Source organism: Oryctolagus cuniculus, chromosome 17 (genome assembly GCF_964237555.1).
Source record: "Oryctolagus cuniculus chromosome 17, mOryCun1.1, whole genome shotgun sequence".
Lineage (NCBI taxonomy): Eukaryota > Metazoa > Chordata > Mammalia > Lagomorpha > Leporidae > Oryctolagus > Oryctolagus cuniculus.
Genome location: NC_091448.1, coordinates 61,341,239 through 61,361,029, shown reverse-complemented (window position 1 = coordinate 61,361,029; position 19,791 = coordinate 61,341,239). Strand labels below are relative to the sequence as shown.

General features: G+C 46.8%; 2 protein-coding genes and 1 pseudogene across 48 annotated transcripts in view; 1 reads left to right on the top strand and 2 right to left on the bottom strand.

The window, feature by feature from the left end:
• The window catches only part of LOC103347106 (uncharacterized), a 619,502-nt gene that overhangs the window by 21,239 nt on the left and 578,472 nt on the right, over positions 1-19,791 (bottom strand). For 30 of the 41 annotated variants that reach the window (XR_011383694.1, XM_070061484.1, XM_070061481.1 and 27 more), the window contains one exon: positions 6,402-6,476. Coding sequence is in view for 31 of the 41 variants with exons in the window: in XM_070061484.1 (XP_069917585.1) it covers positions 6,402-6,476 (75 nt within the window). In the remaining 10 variants the exon portion in view is untranslated. Of the gene's footprint in view, positions 1-1,726; positions 1,877-6,363; positions 6,477-19,791 lie in introns of those variants that run through there. The other 11 variants (XR_011383700.1, XR_011383690.1, XR_011383692.1 and 8 more) reach the window with 3 other exon arrangements.
• The window catches only part of LOC127489621 (uncharacterized), a 265,586-nt gene that overhangs the window by 15,880 nt on the left and 229,915 nt on the right, over positions 1-19,791 (top strand). For 2 of the 7 annotated variants that reach the window (XM_070061516.1, XM_070061517.1), the window contains exons 1-4: positions 1,727-5,642; positions 7,594-7,664; positions 8,130-8,154; positions 8,798-8,851. In XM_070061516.1, the coding sequence (XP_069917617.1) occupies positions 5,618-5,642; positions 7,594-7,664; positions 8,130-8,154; positions 8,798-8,851 (175 nt within the window). In that variant the 5' untranslated portion in view covers positions 1,727-5,617. Of the gene's footprint in view, positions 1-5; positions 172-1,726; positions 5,643-7,593; positions 7,665-8,129; positions 8,155-8,797; positions 8,852-10,881; positions 10,929-11,342; positions 11,420-11,501; positions 11,594-14,913; positions 15,083-19,791 lie in introns of those variants that run through there. The other 5 variants (XM_070061515.1, XM_070061507.1, XM_070061508.1 and 2 more) reach the window with 5 other exon arrangements.
• LOC138846123 (uncharacterized) lies at positions 10,953-19,156 on the bottom strand (annotated as a pseudogene).

The following is a 19,791-nucleotide window of genomic DNA, read 5'->3' as shown; positions in this document are numbered from 1 at the left end:
TGTAGGCTGATTGTTGAATGATTGTCATCACTGAGCAACATCCCATCTTTGACGGTCCTCCCAGTACTAGAGGACTTCTTAGTGGCTTCTGATTGCAGCAAGCAGGAAGAAGGCCACCTGGAGCATTCCTGTGGCAGGTTCTGTGAGGACATTATTCTTAACGTTAACTGGGTAAGTACCTACGATTATGTGGCATGACGTTTTCTTGGTAAGAATGGGATGCGATTGACCAATGAATCCATCTCAGCCTAGCACCTTACTTTCTTGCAAACTCATATGTTCGTGTCTTTCCTAATTGTAAAGGCTCTTCAGAGGGTCCATCTCCCCTTGCTTAGTGTGGGTAGTTTCTGACTCTGGAGTAATCGGTCTGTTTCACGGAATCTGTCTAATCTGTGGGCACACAGTAGGCAAAGTAATTCCTTATTTTCTTTTTATTGTACTTGCAATCAGTGGCAAGGATGTGACAATACAATGTTTCTTCTTTTATTTGTGCTTGGAGAGGGAGAGGTATCACAATCTTACTGATCTTTTCAAAGATCTGATTTTTGACTTTTGGGTTTTTCCTATTGAGTTCCTATTTTTTTTTATCACATTGGTTTCTTTTATATGTGTAATATGCATTGTGTTGCCCTTTGGCCCTCTGGTTTCCCAGAGCATAAGAATCCCTTATTATTGTAAATCACCCTCATTTCTTTTCTTTTTGTAAAGATTTTTATTTGTTTATTTGAAAGCCAGAATCTCAGAGATAGAGGGAGAGCCAGAGAAGATCACCCTCATTTTCTAATGTCTTTCATTCAGTGGTAACATTTTCCTCCTGAGCACTGCTTCAATACAACCCACAGACTATTTTTGTTCAAAATAGTTTAAATTTTCCATAGACTCTACATTGGACCCATTTGTTTTGGAGAGTATGTTATACAGCCTCCATATTTATTGGGGGGATTTTCCAAGCAATCTTTCCTTTTTGAACTCTAGTGCGATACCATAATGACTAAGTAGTGTATTTTGTATAACATGTATTATTTTAAGTACTGTGTGTGAAAGGAGTCATTCTTTGGTCTACCGTGGAAACTTGATCTGACCCAGAGAAGAATGTGTTTCTGGCTGCTGAAATTTCTCTAAATGGCAATAGAACCTGGTTGGCTGATGGTGCCCAGATTAGATTCCTAGAGTGTCAAAGCAAGGTCCAGGTTGGTTGGTTGGTTTGAAGTATGAGAAACATTGTCTCGTGAGTCTGCAGGTTGGGTGTCAGAACTCCGGGTGCAAGTACGGCCAGGCGCCCTCAGAAAGTCATAAGAGAACCTTTTCCTTCACTTCCCAGCTTGTGCCGGGCTCCTGGAAGCCCTGGGTCTCCTGGGTGGGTACTGCAGCCCTTGCGTTTCTTCTCTCACCATCCCATGGCATTCTCCCACCCCGGGCCTCTCTTCTCATCTTGTAGGAACACTTGTCAGATGAGAACAGGCCCACCCTACTCCAGTATGAACTCAACCTAAGTGACTCAACCTCCAGTGACTTCGTGGCCAGCGAAGGTCCTCTTCCCAGGTCCTGCTGTGACGACATGACGATATGATGACATATCTGGCAGGGGAGCACGACGGATCCCACGCTGGTGTTGTTCTCTGCCACTCTGCCTTCACTTGTCCCCTCCTACTGGGCCTGGCAGTAACTTGTGACGTGGTGTTGAAGTCTTCAATGATAACCGTGAACTGGTCTGTCTTTCTGCTCCATTAATTTTGGCCTCAAGGATTTTGACGCTCTGTTGTAGGCACATGCACAGTAAAGATTGCTGTAGACAGTTGGAGAGCATCTGCCTTGATTGTTCCTGGACGGGCGTATTTGCTGCTCCACTGTCATTCACTGCTGTTGCGTGAACACCCTGTTGGCAGTGAGAAGGGAAGCATTATGTCATATTATGTTCTACCTCAGTTTTTTGTCTACCGGAGAATAATTCACACTGGGAGCTTTCCCATCCGACTATTTCCAGTTGCAATTTCCCCCTAACCTGAGCCCACAGTGGACTTCCTCTGACCTTCAGCATGAGAATGGTGGACTCGTGGAGCACACGCCTGTGAGAGTGTGGTGGCCCCGTGAGACTGGACCCTGCGGGTGCTCACTGGGAAGCAGGTGCACACACAGCCTCTGCAGGCCATTCCCATGTATGCGTTCCTGTGAGCAACTGGCTCCGTGACCCCTCTCCAGTGAGACAATGTCGGCTGTGCCTGTCGGCTTTGCCCTCTGCAGGCAGAAACTTCAGGTGGCGGCTCGCCCGGGAACTTCCACTGTCTGAGGGTTCTAAGTGGAGCCTTCGGTTTCCACTTGGTTCAGACTTCTTCTTGTTGTAAGGACAGAGCTGATGACCTTCAAGCTCTTCTGATGTCAGTTAAGCCTGGAAGGTGGGCCCTTTCCTTTTTTTAAGATTTATTTATTTATTTGAAAGAGAAAGAGAGAGAGAGAGAGAGAGAGAGAGAGAGAGAGAGAATCATCCATCTTATGGCTCACTCCCCAAATGGCCACAACAGCCAGAGCTGAGCTGGTCCAGAGCCAGGAACCAAGAGTTTCTTTTGGGTCTCTCACATGGTGTCAGGAGCCCAAGGACTTGGGCCATTTTCCGCTGCTTTCCCAGGCCATTCGCAGGGAGCTGCGCTGAAGTAGAGCATCTGGTACATGAACCAGTGCCAGCCCATATGGGATGCTGGCATTGCAGGAGACAGGCTTTGCCCACTACACTAAGATGCAGGTTCCAGGACCATTTTCTTGTTATGTTACTGATGTGTAAAGGATTCATCCCAAAAATCACCTGCTAAATCAAACACTGATGTTGTTTTATTAAATATTTGCATGGATGTGCAGACACCTGCAAGATTTCAAAAACCATTTCACCACCACCCCAGAGGAAACCACTTATCACTGACCAATCTCTTCCCTTCACTTAATCCCAGGCCCTGGCAATCATGAATGTACTTTGTCTCTGAATTTCTTTGCGACATGCTTCTCATATAAACAGAACCACAGGAAAGGTGACCCTTGGTGTGCGGCTTCTCCCACCCAGCACCATGTTTCCAAGGTCCAGCAATTCTCTAGCATGAACTGTGCCTTTCTCCCTCTTCATCAAGCAGGCACATGTGCCCTGAAGACAGGGTTCTACCACATCCTCTTCACTGACAGCACCATTGGACAGTTGCACTTTCTCTGCACAACGCTGTGAGCCCTTGTCACAGCTGTGGGTGTGATCATTTGTTGGCCTTCTCTGTGGCAGTGGGATGCCTGGATCACAGTATCCTGATTCATGGTTCCTGGACTCATTGTCATCTCACTTCATGGTTCCTTACAGCAGACGGTGTTGAGCACTGCTCCCTATGCATGCTGGCTACCGGGATACTTTCACTGTGCACGTGTCAATTTACCATTTTTAACTGAGTTGCTTTCATTTTTGACATGAATCCCTATCATGTACCTAAGGACTATCAGGTAGTTTCTCACCTCATATACCACCTGTGGTATAAATCACCAAAAAGTGGAAAGCAGAGGGCAAGCAGGTATCTCTCCACCCCAGCGCTCATAGCAGGCAGCAGGTGGAGACACAGAACTGGAGTATTTCCCAGTGTCCACCAACAAATGAACGTGTGATGAAAATGGAGTATATAGACAATCAAAGTTTGATGTATACCACAACATGGACGAACGTGGTAACACACAATGCTTACTGAAAAAGGCAAGCACTAAAGGCAAACACTTAAAGTGGCATGTCCACAAGAAACAAACCAAAAGGAACTGAAAGTACAGATAAGCCAGGGATGGAAGGAGAGGGGAAGGTAGATTTCTTTCTTAATAACTGCAGAATTTACAGTGGGTATGATGACAACAGTTGCAGCACACAGGAATAAGGTATGCCAGCATTGTCAAATAATTCATGCCACTGCAGTGTTCCCTTCCAAATGATTAAAATAATAAGTAATATGTCTGCTTCCCCATAGCAACTTAAAACACCCAACAGAGGGCCTGGCACGGTGGTGCATGAGGAAAGCCTGTCCCTACTGGAGCTCCAGTTTGAGTCCCAGCAGCTGCTGTTCCTGCTCCTGCTACTGTTCCTGGGAAAGCAGTGCGGGATAGTCCAAGTGCCTGGGCCCCTGCTGTCTACATATGAGACCCAGAGGTGACCCAGGCTCCTGGCTTCAGCCTGGCCTAACCGTGGCCATTGCAGCCATCTGGAGGGTGAGCCAGCAGATAGAAGATTCTCTCTCCCCACCCCCACTCTCTCCCTGTCTCTGCCTTTCAAAGAAATAAAATAAATCTTAAAATATCAAAATACAAATACCCAACAGAACAGACAGCCAATGAGGCAGCAGCTCATGTTGAGCCATGGAGGTAAGTGATGTTGGAACACTTCAAGAAAAACTGGGGATTTCCATGGCCTACAAAATGGGCAGGAGCAGTGATGAGACCTTGCAAAGGAGTCAGTGCACTATAGCACGTGACTACCTCAAACTATTTCACATTGACTTGGTTGCTTTGGGCAAGAAATCAAGACCCCGTTTCTCATTTATTTCCCGCCCCTCTGCTTGGCCTTCTTTCACCCACCTACGAGGATGGCCCCAAAGTGTCCACAAGCAGTTCAGAGCCCGCTTCCGGTGGCCTTTCTGAATTGCTTGTGGGCGTGGGGCTGGCTTTTTTTCTTGCTCTGTCACTGAGTGCAGCACAGAACTGTCCATGTTGTTCACTGCTCACCAACCCACAAGTCCTAGTCCCATGTCCACATAGGCAAGTGTCCCTGCCTAACTCGTCCACAGCTCGAATTTACTGACAGTAACCCTGTGTCCTCCCAGCTGCCCCCGACGACCTGGTGGAAGAACACACCAAACACAGGGCAGAGGAGAAGGCTTGGCAAGGTATGGGTGCCTTTGTTTCTTTGTTTACAATCAATTTTCTTTCTCAAATTGAAAATCTGGCTGCATACATTGCAGATGACTCCCACAATTTTCCTGTTGGTATAAATTAAGTGCTCGCCTATTATTAAGTGAGACCTGACTCAGGATGGTCTTCAAAAATGACCGCAGCAGGGCCAGTGCCGTGGCTCACTTGGTTAATCCTCTGCCTGTGGCACCAGTATCCCATATGGTTGCTCCTCTTCCAGTCCAGCTCTCTGCTGTGGCCCGGGAAGACAGTGGAGGATGGCCCAAGTGGTTGGGCCCTGCACCCACATGGGAGACCAGGAGAAGCACCTGGCTCCTGGCTTCAGATCAGTGCAGCGCGCCGGCCATAGCGGCCATTTTGGGGGTGAATCAAGGGAAGGAAGAACTTTCTCTCTGTCTCTCTCTATCACTGTCTAACTCTATCTGTCAAATAAATTTAAAAAAACGACAGCAGCGTTTACAAGCTATGTGGTACGGGGCATTTCCTCAGTAGCACTTTTCATTCTTAAAAGAGCATCTTGTATTTGCCAAGCAAACAGACATGCGCCATCACCTGCGGAAGGTCGTGTCTTGCCCACAAGTGTGCTCTGTGCTTTATCTGGGGGCGGCTGCCTCATGCACTGTGTCCCATCAGGTTTCCCACAGTCGGCAGGAGCCCTGTGCAGACAGAATGCGGTCCTACAGAGACTCTCTCTCTCTGGTTGCAGATGGACTCGAGATCCAGCGAAAACTGTATGTATCCTGGAATCCCTCGGTTGTTGAGGGAAACTGAAGGGAGGAGAGAGTGGGAGCTTTCTGCCTGCTCTCCCCTGGTGATTCAACCTGATTCCACCTTCCTGGTGGATAAGAGGATCTCGGGTGTGTGAAAGAAACAGATGGGCCAGTGCATAGCCATAGGCATCTAAGGCAGGCCCTGGAAGGAGCTGGGTCATTTAGAGATTGTGTGGGTTTGTGTGTATCAGTGTTGTGAGGTTTTTATGATTAATCGTGTATGTTTTTTAAAAGTGTGTGTGTGTGTGTGTGTGTGTTTTCCCTAGAAAATGCATTCCGATGCACAGCTCAAGTTCTCAAAAGTTGAGAAGAATCTGATCACTGGCGGCACTCTATGTAAATGAACCCATTCAACCCCACCCCCACCTAATGCCGGAAGGGTAAGTTACATTTCCACAGCTTACACAGACATGATGCAAACACAAATTGCCCAAGACCTTGATGGCCCAAGTGAGAGAGGCAAATAAGTCCCCAGCTTGATCCTTCTGACTACTGGCCTGCAGTGAACTCCCAGCCATGGGATAACCAGCACCACCATGCAAGGGAGTTCCAGTACTTATGTGCCAAGAACTATCAGATCCACAGAGATCCCAAAGCTGTACATAATTATAAGCTGATTTCTGTGGTCACATGATCCAAGTAGCAATAGGTACACCAAATTGCAGGCTTTGGCAGCATCATGAACATGAAACACACAGACAGAAATCCTCATCAACTCACAGATTCTGAGAGCTGTGTGGCACCATGGTGGACAGCAAAGGTCCACCTCTGTCAGGTCCAGTCTTTCCTCAGCACCTGGCCAAAACAGACAAGAAAAAGGGAGACACTTGATTGGATTTCATAGATCATCAACACGAGCCTTAGAAATCATTGCTCAAACCCAGCAGCACACACCCTGAAGGGTTCTTTTGAGCTCGTCACCCTTCACAAATCCCCTGTGCAGCATGGTGAGAGACATCACTGCCCACCACATGCTGACTTCCTTGATAGATGATCCTGCCGTTGGCTTTGGGTTGCATGAGCCTGGGAGGCTGTTGACTCAAGGGGTATGCACACATCACGTGGAAAAGGAAGACCAGCAGTTTACAATAGCCCATAATATCCAGGAGGAATAAATGGAGTAAATAGAAGAGAGGAGCTCAATGGCTCCAAAGTTGTCATAATAAGGAAGGGGAATGCTAACAGCCCTCATCTGTACCCTACACAGTCTTTACATATCTGACACATCACACTATACTCCAAACAGGTGAAAGCATTTAATATTAATCAAAAGAATATAAAACATATTGAGGAAACTGGAAAAGTAAACCCACTTGATTTGATCATCACACACTGTCTGCATATAATGATTCTTATGCTACACTCCACAAAGATGTACCATTATAGTAATAAAAAAGGAAGGCCAGGAGAAAAGTTACCGCGTGATAACTGGTGCTCATTTGTAAATGGCAGAATTTTAGCATTTTAAAATCTTTATTTACCCATGTTGACAACTAGCGATTGGCAATAAATGAACATGTTGCTTTGCCTACAACTGAGTCCTTCTCCCCATAACGGGTGCTTTTAATTAAGTTCAGAAGCTCATAGGAGAGAGGACATATTCAAATACAATAAACAGATATTGATCCCTGAGTAGTAGTGACCTTGGGAAACATCAAGACGACAGTAGCAGTTTATTTGGCTTCTAAACATGCAGGAGTCGTCCCAGGACTCTTACTGAAATACAGCAACCGTGGTGGTATTGACCCCAAATAGTTCCCATGAATGAAGCTGCCTTGAGCTAGAAAGCTTAAGGCTCCGCTTCTCAGGTCTTTCACGTTCTTCTCCTTGGCCTTAACCCTCGCCCCATGCCCATGTCCACCAATGCTCCCTGATGCACCAGTGTACTGACAGTCACCATATGTCCGTCTAGTGCCCCTGGAGGATGCATGGGAGGAGCTTCCTGGTGACACGGAGGATAAAGAAACTCCAGAGTACACTGAGGTAAGGGCACCCGCTTTCCTCTAAAACAGAAATGTTCCTTCCTTGGCTTCTTCCTTTCTCAACCAGATGAAGAGAAGAAAAATCTGACCATGGATAGGGTCCATGATACACCCTGTGCACGGTGAGGGCCACTGAGAGGGAGAGTTTACACCAACAGAGAGCTGACCCGGGACACAGGGACAAAATGACTGTCAGGACTGGACCACAGCAAGCTTTTCTCTGCAGCACTTCTCCTCTTTTGAAAGGAATTTTGTGACTTCCAACCACAGTGGACTGGAGAGACACATCCCCCATGAAGAGCTCATGCCTGCTGGCCTGAGTGTGATCGCTCTGCTCACGTCTTTGGGTTCCCTCCATAGGACCACTCTTTCACACGGGGTTTCCCAGTGTCACCAAGGGCATTAAAGACAGGTGCAAAGGGACACAGAGTGTTCAGACCCTCATGGTGCCATTTTCTAATTACAGGTGATCTCAATACGAACAGCAAGTGGTATGTATTCGGGAATCACTTACTCCCTGTAGTATGAATAGTCCAGATGACAGCACAGATGGGACTATCTTGGGGCTTTAGTGTGGAAGGCCACCTGATGCCCAATTCCTGCTATGACAGAGGACTAGGAGTGCGCTGGTGGGAAATTAACTTCCTCATAAAGGGTAATGATCATTTTCTGGGGTCCCTGGAAGATACTGGCTTGTGCGTGGGGGTGGGCTTTATCTCTGTGGGTTCCCATGTGTTACAGTTCTGAGTGTACAAGTTTGGCAGTTTGTGTGTATTACCCTAGTTATGTTCCTCTGAAGCCACTATCAGTTCTCTATAAAAAAACAATCACAGAGGTATTGCTGCATGGTTACAGGAATATGTATATAAAAAAGTGGGGGGTTTCAGATGCAGGCTGGAGGCACCATATTTCAGTGCACTAGGGAAAGTGAGACATTGAGAGGTGGTGCCGTCAGCTCCTCTCCCTCCCTGGAAGGCTTGAAGCTGTGGTCAATGTCTGCCTGAAGGTTAGGTCCATAGAGCCCAGGAAGGGGCTGAGAGCACAGAGAAGGGGCAGGGTCATGCTGAGCAATCCAGGGGAGGAACGGGCGAGACTCTCTGTGAACACTTACTGTCTGTGTTTGTGTCTCTCAAGATTGGGTCTTACAGAGCGTTTCTGACTATAACAGTGAGGATGAAGCCTCTTCAGGTAGGAGCAACACCCACAAAGACCAGAGGGTCAAATTAGGGCAATGCTTGGGTTATCTGCTGCTTTGGACCCCTGAGAGGACGTAGGAACAGAGGAGGAAAAAAGACATTGTATGTAGACGTCTGATTTGTTCTTTTTTATATTAATTATAGAGTAGGAAGAGGTTTTATGCCCATGGGATTGGAGCAATAGAAATTTTTAACTATCATTTCTTGCTTTACTATTTAAAACTTTACATTTTCTTTAATACTGACCACCCCAGCTTTGCCATTGCAAAGATCAAATCCACTGCATTGTGACAGGACAGCACTGCCTTCAAATTGAACACAAGAGATGTCTGGGTTTATCACTGACCATTGTCTTCGTCCATTTCTGGCCACAACGTAATACCTGAGACTCTGTAATTAATCAGGAACAGAAATTTCTTTCTTACAAGGTTGAAGGTCAAAGAGCAAGGTGCTGCCATTGTGTCTCAGTAAGGGCTCCTTGCTTCATCCTCAGCTCAGGGCAGAAGGAAGAAGAGCACCCCCCCACACACACACCCCCAGGGTCAGTTGAGTTAAAGAATACTTGCTCTGGGCTGACTGGGGAGGCCCCAGCATCTTAGAGTTGTGAGGGCCAAGCATTACTCTGGGTTCATCTTGGCTTCCACATCTCATCCAAGTCTAGTGTTTGGAGTAGACTGTGTGACAGGCCATTATCCAGCTGCTACTGGAGACACTGCATAGCTGTACAGGCTGCCCAGAGGATGTGTGTTAGGGGATCCTGGGCTGGACACACACGTGGTCCTGCTGACCTCATCTGCTGGAATGCACTGGGCTCAGTGGAGGGCCTCTGGGCAGCAGGACTGGGCATCACTGTTCCCCTCAGATGCACTGCTTCAAACACAGCCTTTTCCCCCTCCAGTCATGCCTAGCACGTTCCCTGTCCTCAGGCCTGCCAATGTCCTACTTCCCAGTCCTCCCACTGCTCAGGAAAACCCTAGCAAGTCCCATTTATTGATATGGCCAAGAATACACCTGCTGTGGACACCCTGTTGCCTCCTTGGCCGACTACCAGAATTTGAACAAATTAAATTTCCTCTCCTCTTTGGGTCATCTTTCCAAGTGGATCAGGAAACATGGGATTCTTGTGATGATTAAATATTTCCAAACTCCATGAGGTTACCCCAGACATATGGGGTTGGTCCTCATTACCTTTCCAAGGCCCAAAAAGCGTCCATGACACTTGTTCCCCATGTAAGTGATCTATAGATGTATTGCTGTGCATGGCAATACGTTTTTTAAAGATTTATTTACTACTTGAAAGGCAGAGTTATAGACAAAGAGGGAAAATCAGAGAGAAATCTTGCATCCACTGGCTCAGTCCCCATAGAACCTCAATGAGCAGGTTGGACCAGGCCAAATCAGGAGTCCAAAACTCCATCAGAGTCTCCCAAACAGCTGGCAGGGCCCAAGCACGAGACATCCTACACTGCTTTCTGAGGCACATTAGCAGGGAGCTGGATCAGAAGTGGAGGAGCAGGGACACCAACCAGTGATCCCATGGAGGGGTCCCCACAGGTGGCGCTTGAACCTGCTGCACCACAATGCCAGCCCCAGGTGGCAGTATATCTTTATCTTGGCCTCCAGAGCTCCCATATTAGACAATAATATGATTGGTAGAAGATGACAAGGACAAAGGAAATGGACAAGAGTTATGAGACAAAACAGAGGAAGGGAAACATGAGGGATGGAAAACAATGAGTTGCACACATCGACCCAGTGGCTACCTATGGAGGAACAAGGTGACACTTCTTAGGCACAGTGATGGGAATCTGAGGCAGGAAGAAGAAGGCAAAGTTCAGAGATCCTCTCACTTATTACAGAGGTGAAGCCATCTAGGCCTGGGATAGGGATACAGACATGGGGTCCAAGGTTGGCCTACATCATCCAACCAGCAGCAGGGATCCGAGTCCTCACCTCAAGGCTGACTCTCCCCTTTCCTTCTCTCTGGCAACCTCAACACCCCTGCTCTGGTGCACATGGAAGGCTATGTGGCTGCATCCGAACATTCCCTCGGGAGCAGCGATCTGGGAGTAAGTGATTTCTTCTTTCATCTCTTTTCTGATTCTCTTGCTTTTTTGCTCACAAGCCCCTGGTCCTGCTTCTCCCACATTCCCTCCTCACCACAGTGGATGATTCGCATCCTGAAGGACCTGGTGGCATCCAGGCAGTGGATGTCCTTGCACTGTGGATGCTGATCCAGTCTCTCTGCAGCCCTCCCCTCTCCCTTCATCAGCCTTGCCCTCACTCCTCACCCCCGGACTGCACTATGAAACGGTGTTGAGCAACCCGACTGCCCACACAGGGCGCTGGGGTGGGACAGGCAGGCAGGGTCCCAGGGTCCATGGAGGGAGGACTCCAGGGAAGTCTGACTCTGGCCTCCATGTGCCCCAGCACAGGGCTTTTCCTTAATGCCTGGTTTTGGAAACATACTTGTCTCCTTCCAGCTGTCCACATGTTCCCTGGATGTGAACTATCCCCAAAGACTTCAGGACATGGAGGACCTCGATGAAGATCAGGAATTGTGAGTTTGGAGCAGGTAGATGGGGGTCAGGGAAGTAAGGGCACATGGACTCCATTGCTTCACATTCTTTGTGACACCTCAGGGAAGCCAACAAACTGGAGCCCAGAGGTGGAGAGGCTGCCGTCGAGCCTGACCTGGAGAGTGGAGAGGAATGGCTATTCAGGATCCACGCAGGTGAGTGAAGGATGCGCCCTGAGGTGGTCCCAGGGACACATCCTCCTAGGGCTCCCAGGCTGAGCCCCCAGGAGCTGCTTTCATCTGAAGGGAAGGCTGGGGGTGCTGGTACGACTGGCATGTGAATGGCTTCAGTGTGGCCACGGGTGGTGGTGTTTCTGGAAGAGCCACCAGAGCCGCTCAACACCTCCCTCTAGAGGGCACTTTCCTGCCTGCCCGACATGGATGCCAACAGGGAGCCTCACCAGCTGTGGTGGGACACTGGTGTTGTCCCTGAGCTCCTCCACCTCGAGACAATGAGGTGAGGATGGACAGAGGGAGGCACCTCTGGGCTCCTTTTCACACCAGAAGAGGCCACAGATCCACCTTTGCAGCCCTGTGGGTACCCGGCCCATCCTGACACCACTTAGGGGCCAGTGCAGAACAAGGGGCTGCTGGGATTTCCCCAATCCTCAGGGGGCCCTCAGCCCCTTTTCTTAGAGGGTGACGACCGAGGCTTTTTAAAATATGTTTAAACTGTTTTATTGGGGGGGATATAAAATCATCTGTGTAGCTGTCAAGTTCTAACAGAAACACTTGACATCAATTCAAAGCAAAGCTCACTTTGGAGAGTGACAGGAACAGGGCCACAAGTCCCTCTGTTCTTCTCGTCTGTGCTCTGATTTTACACTTCAATTATACACACACACTGGTTTTATGACCCTTTCAGAAGAAGTGGCTTCCATCCCAGTTCCATGCTGAAAGGTACTAAAGCAATCATGATATGGTTTTAATGACAGAAAATAATTGTTTCCAATTACATGCTTGAGATCAGATCTACAGGGAGGATAGAAAGAAGTTCTGCAGGATTAGGGAAGGAAACCGAAGAGCTGGGGCAGTTGTCTGTAGTTAACATGTGGGTCACAGGCTGGATCCTGGATCTTGATGGTGAGGTCAGACTGGGCAGGATCACGGCCCCACCCTGTGTCATCAGACCCAGGGGAGTAGGCCTTGGCTTTTTAATCCCAGGACCAGGTTAGAACGGCTTACTTACACAAATCTACCAAAAACAGATGCTGGTGAATAAGTGGGGAAAAAGGGACACTAACCCACTGTTGGTGGGAATGCAAACTGGTAAAGCCTCTATGGAAGCCAGTGTGGAGATTCCTCAGAAACCTGAATATAACCCTACCATACAATCCAGCCAATCCTCTCCTTGGAATTTACCCAAAGGATACTAAATTGGCAAATAAAAGAGCTGTCTGCACCTCAATGTTTATTGCAGCTCAATTCACAATAGCTAAGACATGGAATCGACCTAAATGCCCATCAACAGTAGACCGGATAAAGAAATTATGGGACATGTACTCTATAGGATACTATACAGCAGTTAAAAAAAATGAAATCCGGTCATTTGCAACAAAATGGAGGAATCTGGAAAACATCATGCTGAGTGAAATAAGCCAGTCCCAAAGGGATAAATATCATATGTTCTCCCTGATCTGTGACAACTAACTGAGCATCTAAAAGGAAACCTGTTGAAGTGAAATGGACACTATAAGAAACAGTGACTTGATCAGCCCTTGTCCTTATTGTCGAGGAACAACTTACTACTTTATTCCTTTTAGTATTTTTTTGTTCTATTTAGTACCATTGGTTGAACTCCTTAATTAACACACAATTATTCTGAAGTGTTGAAATTTAACTGAAAATGATCCCCATTAAATCTAAGAGTGGGAATAAGAGAGGGAGGAGATGTACAGTTTGGCACATGCACAATTGACTTACCCCTAATGGTAGAGCTAGAAACATACCAGGTGATTCCAATTCATTCCCATCAAGGTGGCATGTACCAATGCCATCTCACTAGTCAAAGTGATCAGCTTCAGTTCATAATTGATCATAATGATAGCATTAAGAGTCAAAGGGACACATAAACAAGACTAGTGTCTGCTAATACTAACTGATAGAACTAAAATGGAGAGAACAATCCAACATAGGAAGCAGGATACACAGCAGACTCACAGAATGGCAGATGTTTCAAACAGCGCTTTGGCCTCAGAATCAGCCCTTAAGGCATTCAGATCTGGCTGAAGAGCCCATGAGAGTATTTCCGGCATGGAAAGCCAAGACACAAATAAATGACCTAAATGAAAGATCTCTGTGAGTGAGATCCCAGTGTAAAGAACGAGCCATCAAAGAAAGAGGTACCTTTCTCTGAAGGGAGGAGAGAACTTCCACTTTGACTATGGCCTTGTCTAAACAAGATGGGAGTTGGCGAACTCAAGAGGCTCCCAGGCCAGCGCCGTGGCTCACTAGGCTAATCCTCTGCCTGTAGCACTGGAACCCCAGGTTCTAGTCACAGGTGGGGCACTGGATTCTGTCCCGGTTGCTCCTCTTTCAGTCTAGCTCTCTGCTGTGGCCTGGGAAGGCAGTGGAGGATGACCCAAATGCTTGGGCCCTGCACCCGCATGGGAGACCAGGAGGAAGTTGGCTCCTGGCTTCAGATCGGCGCAACAAGCCGGCCGCAGCACTTTGGCCATAGCACCCATTTGGGGGGTTAACCAATGGAAGGAAGACCTTTCTCTCTGTCTCTCTCTCTCACTGTCTAACTCCACCTGTCCAAAAAAAAAAAAAAAAAAAAATAGGATTCCATAGCGTTGGCAGCTCATGACAAGAGCCTTGGGTGATTACTGACATCATAAATAAGAGTGTCAATTGTTAGACCAACAACAGGTGTCACTGTGCACTTACTCCTCATGTCGGATCTCTGTCCTTAATGTGTTGTACTATGTGAATTAACGGTATAACTGGTACTCAAACAGTGCTCTATACTTTGTGTTTCTGTGTGGGTGCAAAATGTTGAAATCTTTACTTAGTGTATACTAAACTGATCTTCTGTATATAAAGATAATTGAAAATGAATCTTGATGTGAATGGGATGGGAGAGGGAGTGGGAGATCGGATGGTTGCAGTGGGAGGGAGTTTATGGGGGAAAAAAGCCGCTACAATCCAAAAGTTGTACTTTGGAAATTTATATTTAGTAAATGAGAGAGAGAGAGAGAGAGAGAGAGAGAGAAATCCCAGGGCCTGAGAGACTTGCCCTTTCCTGTGCATCAAGTTCACAGTTGAAGGGGTCACCTCCCTGAAGGCTGTCCCATGAATGCCTGGGGGAATTCGCCCTAGCAAATGGGCCTCAGTGACCAGGACCCTGACTGCTGCTGAGTTCGGGAGATCCTGAGATCAGGAGCCCTGTGAGTGCTGTACTCCCACCCCACTGCCCACACCCCTGCTGCATCCCTGTCCCCCCACTGACCCCTGCTCCTGTGTCTTTCTTGCAGACATCTTCAGCTGCTCAGAAGTCTGCAGTGTGGAGTCCTTGGACCCAGAGGAGCTGGAGCTTCCCACACCATCGGAAGCTTGAACCACACAGGAGGAGACACAACAGCAGCCACGGCCCTCCTCACCAGTCCTCTGCGAGCTCTGATATTAAATCATCACCGAGCACCAGTTGGTTTCATATGGTTTTGTCTAATAAAGCACAGTGTAGGAAAACAAGCTTAGCAAAGGTAGAAGTCCAAAGGGTCTGGGAGCAGTCACCTGGTGAGTGCCCTCACCAGCACTCTCTGGAAAGGAACTGGAAAGCTGTGGTCTCCACTGAAAGTCACTGCCAGGCATGGTCTTTTCAATCTGTGCTGTGGCAATGACTTCCTAGTGGTTGTGTTGTCTCATGTCTGCTCCTCCTCTGGAAGGGACCATGAGGTCCATCTCACCCAGGACCTGTCATGACCACCTGGACGCCAATGCATTTTTCACCTAACGTCAGCTTGGATGGCACAAAATTCCTGACTTATCCTTTCTCTTCTTGAGTATCTTAAATACATTTTTATTCCCCTGTCCCAGACTCGCTGTCTCTACAAGATTGGTGAGAGTCTCATTTTCATTTCCTTCTGTGCCACTCATCCTTGAACTCTAGATGCATGAACACATTTTCTTTTAATTCACAGATGCTACTAGAGTATCAGTGACATCAGTCACTCAAAGTCAGACCCAGGATTCTGTGAAGTAGTGTGGGAGTATACTTCATAGCAGAAGAAGTCTGAATTCTAATTATTAGTCTGGATCACTGCATTGGTTCCCTCTTCCAGGAATCCCATTCATACACATGCATGGATTCACCTTTGGTATCTCCCTCTCGTGTTCTGAAATCTTCAGTAAACTTCCTGTTCTTAACAGTATTTCCCTTTATGCCACCTTCTGCTTCTTCTAAGGCACAGTCTGTTCCTGTGTTTCTCGTGGTTTGCATTTCAAGGCTGATGTTATTTTCTCCTGTTTTCCTTCTTCTTTCCTGAGTCCTGCCCATCCATTTCTGAGTTTCCCTGATTCTTAGTAATGATGTCCCTTCACGCTTGGTACCATTGTCTTGGAGATTTTTCCTTCATCCTGAAAATGACTCTGCTCCACACACAAAGGACAGCAAGATTGGAGTCTGTTCATGTGTGGCGTGGTTCCTTCTTTGTTTCGATTACTGATTCTCCCTCTAGGACCCTTGTATGATCCATCAATATTTTGTTGTCATCCTTTTTACAGAAAATTAGGTTTTGGAAATTCTGAATGAGCAACAGCATTCAGAAATGCCTGTCTCGCCTCACCCTGCTTTCTCAGTTGTTTCTGCGCAATGCTAAATAATACAACACCTAATCTCCTGCCTCTGTAGTTCATTGTTTCATGAACCTCCCCTCTCAGTCAGTCTGACCTGATTATTCTTACTCAGTAGAAGTCCTGTTATGGAGGACAACAGCCCCCAAGTTCCCAAATCTAGATTCAGTCCCTTTATACAGGGAGGCACTGTCAGAATCCTGGAGCTCACGGAGTTATTTCTATCGTGTGTCTACAAAATGCTTCCCTGAGATACTGGTTACCCTTTCTCTGTTGGTCACTATTTCATTCATAGGATCATTAGGTCTGAATTTCTTCTGGTTTATTTGAGTCACAAAATAAAAAATTAGTGGTTTTTCTACTTATATTTGTGTCATTTGAATTTAGTTAATAATTTTCACTTTATATCAATCTTCAGAAAAATCTGGTTTAACTACAGAAATTTTTTTCATTAATTAGTGATTATTATTCCTCTTGAATTCCTTAGATTACAAGACAGATACACATAAAGTCATATATACTTAGGCCCACAACGCTAGCACAATGTGATTTTGCCAAGTTCAGGCAAAGAAAGCAGGCATGCTACGTTTCCTTGTGTTTGATACACGATGGCCAAGGACCCTCTTACTGATTCACCCATGTTGCCTTTAAATGCACTGTTTTGAAATAAATTCTCAAAGGGAAAGTACTCCTTGACTTTTTTTTGCCCATGTAAAAAAATTAATGGATAAATAAAATCCTATCATTCACATAACGTCATGAATCTAATTCCTGAGAATTAAAGATGTATGCACACACACTACAGACTGGGTTTCCTGGAATAAAACACTGATCCTTACACATGTAAAGTTAACAGCAGGACTGTGTGAATGAACTCCTGGTTTCCTGTAGCCTGGGGATGCTCTAGTGCTCACTCTCCATGGACTCCCATTGAAGGAATGGCTGAGCCAGGTCACAGCTGCATCTTAAGCACCCCTGCACATACACACATGCATGACTTGTCAACAAATGCAGGACAATGTCATACAAGCCCTTCCAGCCTCTGACGCCCTGCAAGCATGTACAGGTGACCTGTCCCAGAGCACTCCAAGCACAGGCTGGAAGAATTCATGGATTCCATAATGTGTACCGGTGACCTCAGAAATGCTGCCGATGCATGCGGTTGAGACGCTGGTCTAGTCTCCTGTGTGTACGTGCACACTAGGGATGGTTCAGATGTAGCAGGTCCAGAAGTGAAGACAGCAGCGTGTGGAAAAGCAGAATGGCCTTAGGAGGCAGGGGAACTCCTCATGGGTACCCTCAGAACCAGTGCTGGGACCCCGGCTGATCTATCTGTCCTGGCAGCCTTTCACTGGCACCTGTACAATTAGGAAGCATCCAGTGAGAGAGCCCAACTGGAAACAAAGTGCTGCTCTCAGGCAGCAGAACTGCTCAGGAAAATTATAACCAAAAGGAAATAGATGCATAGTCACTGCAGTGAGATCTACGAGTGGATGACAACAATGTTTTTAGATTTGGGCTGGAGCCTGGTATAGCAGGTTAAAGACCTGGCCTCCAGTGCTGGCATCCCATACGAGTGCTGCTGGTTCAAGTACTGGATGCTGCACTCCTGATCCAGCTCTTTGACATGGCCTGGGAAAGCAGTAGATGGTGCCAACAGGGCCTGCTTCAGCTTGCTCTCACTGCTCAGCAGCTCTCCACCGTGGCCTCCAGGCTTTGGATCCTGCTGTTTGCCACCTGCAATTGTTCAAGGAGGTCAAGGTTCTGTTTGTGTAAGCTGTTGTTGGTTTTCTCTAATTTATCCATTCCTTGGTTGTCACTGAGTGGGGAGGAATCAATGAGCTCTTCTTGAAGCATGTGGTACTCGACTTCATAAGCTTGTAACTGCTTAGCGATGTCCTTCTCAAACACCTGGTTGATGGTCTTCTCCATCTGTACCAAGCCCAGGTTGGGCAGTGTGCTTTTGATAAAGTTGACTATGGTTTCTAGGTTTTCCTGCTGCAGAATCAAGGGCTTGTGGCTTCCTAACAGACTCAAGACAAAATGGATTAAGACTGAAGAGAAAGGTTTCTTTTTTTTTTTTTTTTGGACAGGCAGAGTTAGACAGTGAGAGAGACAGTGAGAGAGACAGAGACAAAGGTCTTCCTTCCGTTGCTTCACTCCCCAAATGGCCGCTACAGCCGGTGCGCTGTGCCAGTCTGAAGCCAGGAGCCAAGTGCTTACTCTTGGTCTCCCATGTGGGTGCAGGGCCCAAGCACTTGGGCCATCCTCCACTGCCTTCCTGGGCCACAGCAGAGAGCTGGACTGGAAGAGGAGCAACCGGGACAGAATCTGACCCCAACCGGGACTAGAACCATGGGTGCTGGCGCCGCATGTGGAGGACTAGCCAAGTGAGCTGTGGCACTGGCCAAGAGGAAGGTTTCAAACTCTAAACCTAAACCACTACCATCAAGAAAAAATAGGAAAAAGGATTTTTTGAATTCATGATGTTGATGTTCACTGGGATGTTTGTTGGATTTGACCCTAAAACCAGAGACACCAAAAATGAAAATACACCAATGTGATTGCCTCCAACCACAAAGCTTCTTGACAGCACAAGAAACAACCAACAGAGTGAGGAGATGATCTACAGAACAGGACACACAAGTGCAAATCACTCATCTCATAAGGGGTTAACACTCAAAACATTCAAGGACTTCGAACAGCTATATAAGAAGACACCATGTAATTTCCTTTATAAATGGAGCAAAGACATCCACACGCATATCTCAGAGTACATACACAAGTACAAAAGATACATGGAAATACACTCAACATCACTAATCCCCCCAGGAAATGTAAATAAAAACTTCTATTACATATCACCATGCCTTTTTAATATGACTATGGTGAACAGTTAATGGGAACATAAACTGGTACAGCCATAATGGCAACCAATAAGAGCTTTCTCAAATACTAAAAATGGATTAAGCTGGGCCTCTCTCCTGAGAACTTTGCCTCCATGTCAGGATTTTTTTTTAAAGATTTGAAGGGCAGAGTTACAAAGAGAGATGGAGAGAGAAATAGAGATAAAGATAGAGATATAGAGATAGATAGATAATAGATAGAGATTGAAAGAGAGAGAGAGAGAGAGAGAGAGAGAGAGCAAGAGATCTTCCATATACTGGCTTACTCCCCAAATGACTGCAATGGCCAGGCTAAAGCCAAGAGCCTGGAAGTCCATCTGAGTCTTCCACGTGGGAACAGAGGATCAAGGGCTTGAGCCTTCTTCTGCTCCTTTCCCAGGCACATTAGTGGGCAGCTGATTTGGAAACAGAGCAGACAGGACTTGAATGGCACCCGTATGGGATGCTGGCACACAGGCAGTGGCTTAACAACTGGTGGCTTAACACGCTGTGCCACAATGACAGTCCCTCACTCTGCATTTTAAGGCTTTCTTACAAGCAATATGACACCTGGCCATACTGAATTCCTGTAAAAATCCATTCTTAATGCAGACTAGGTTCTCAATTCTTTCTTTAGATGAGCACCTGGCCTGTCAGGTGTACTCTCTTCATTGA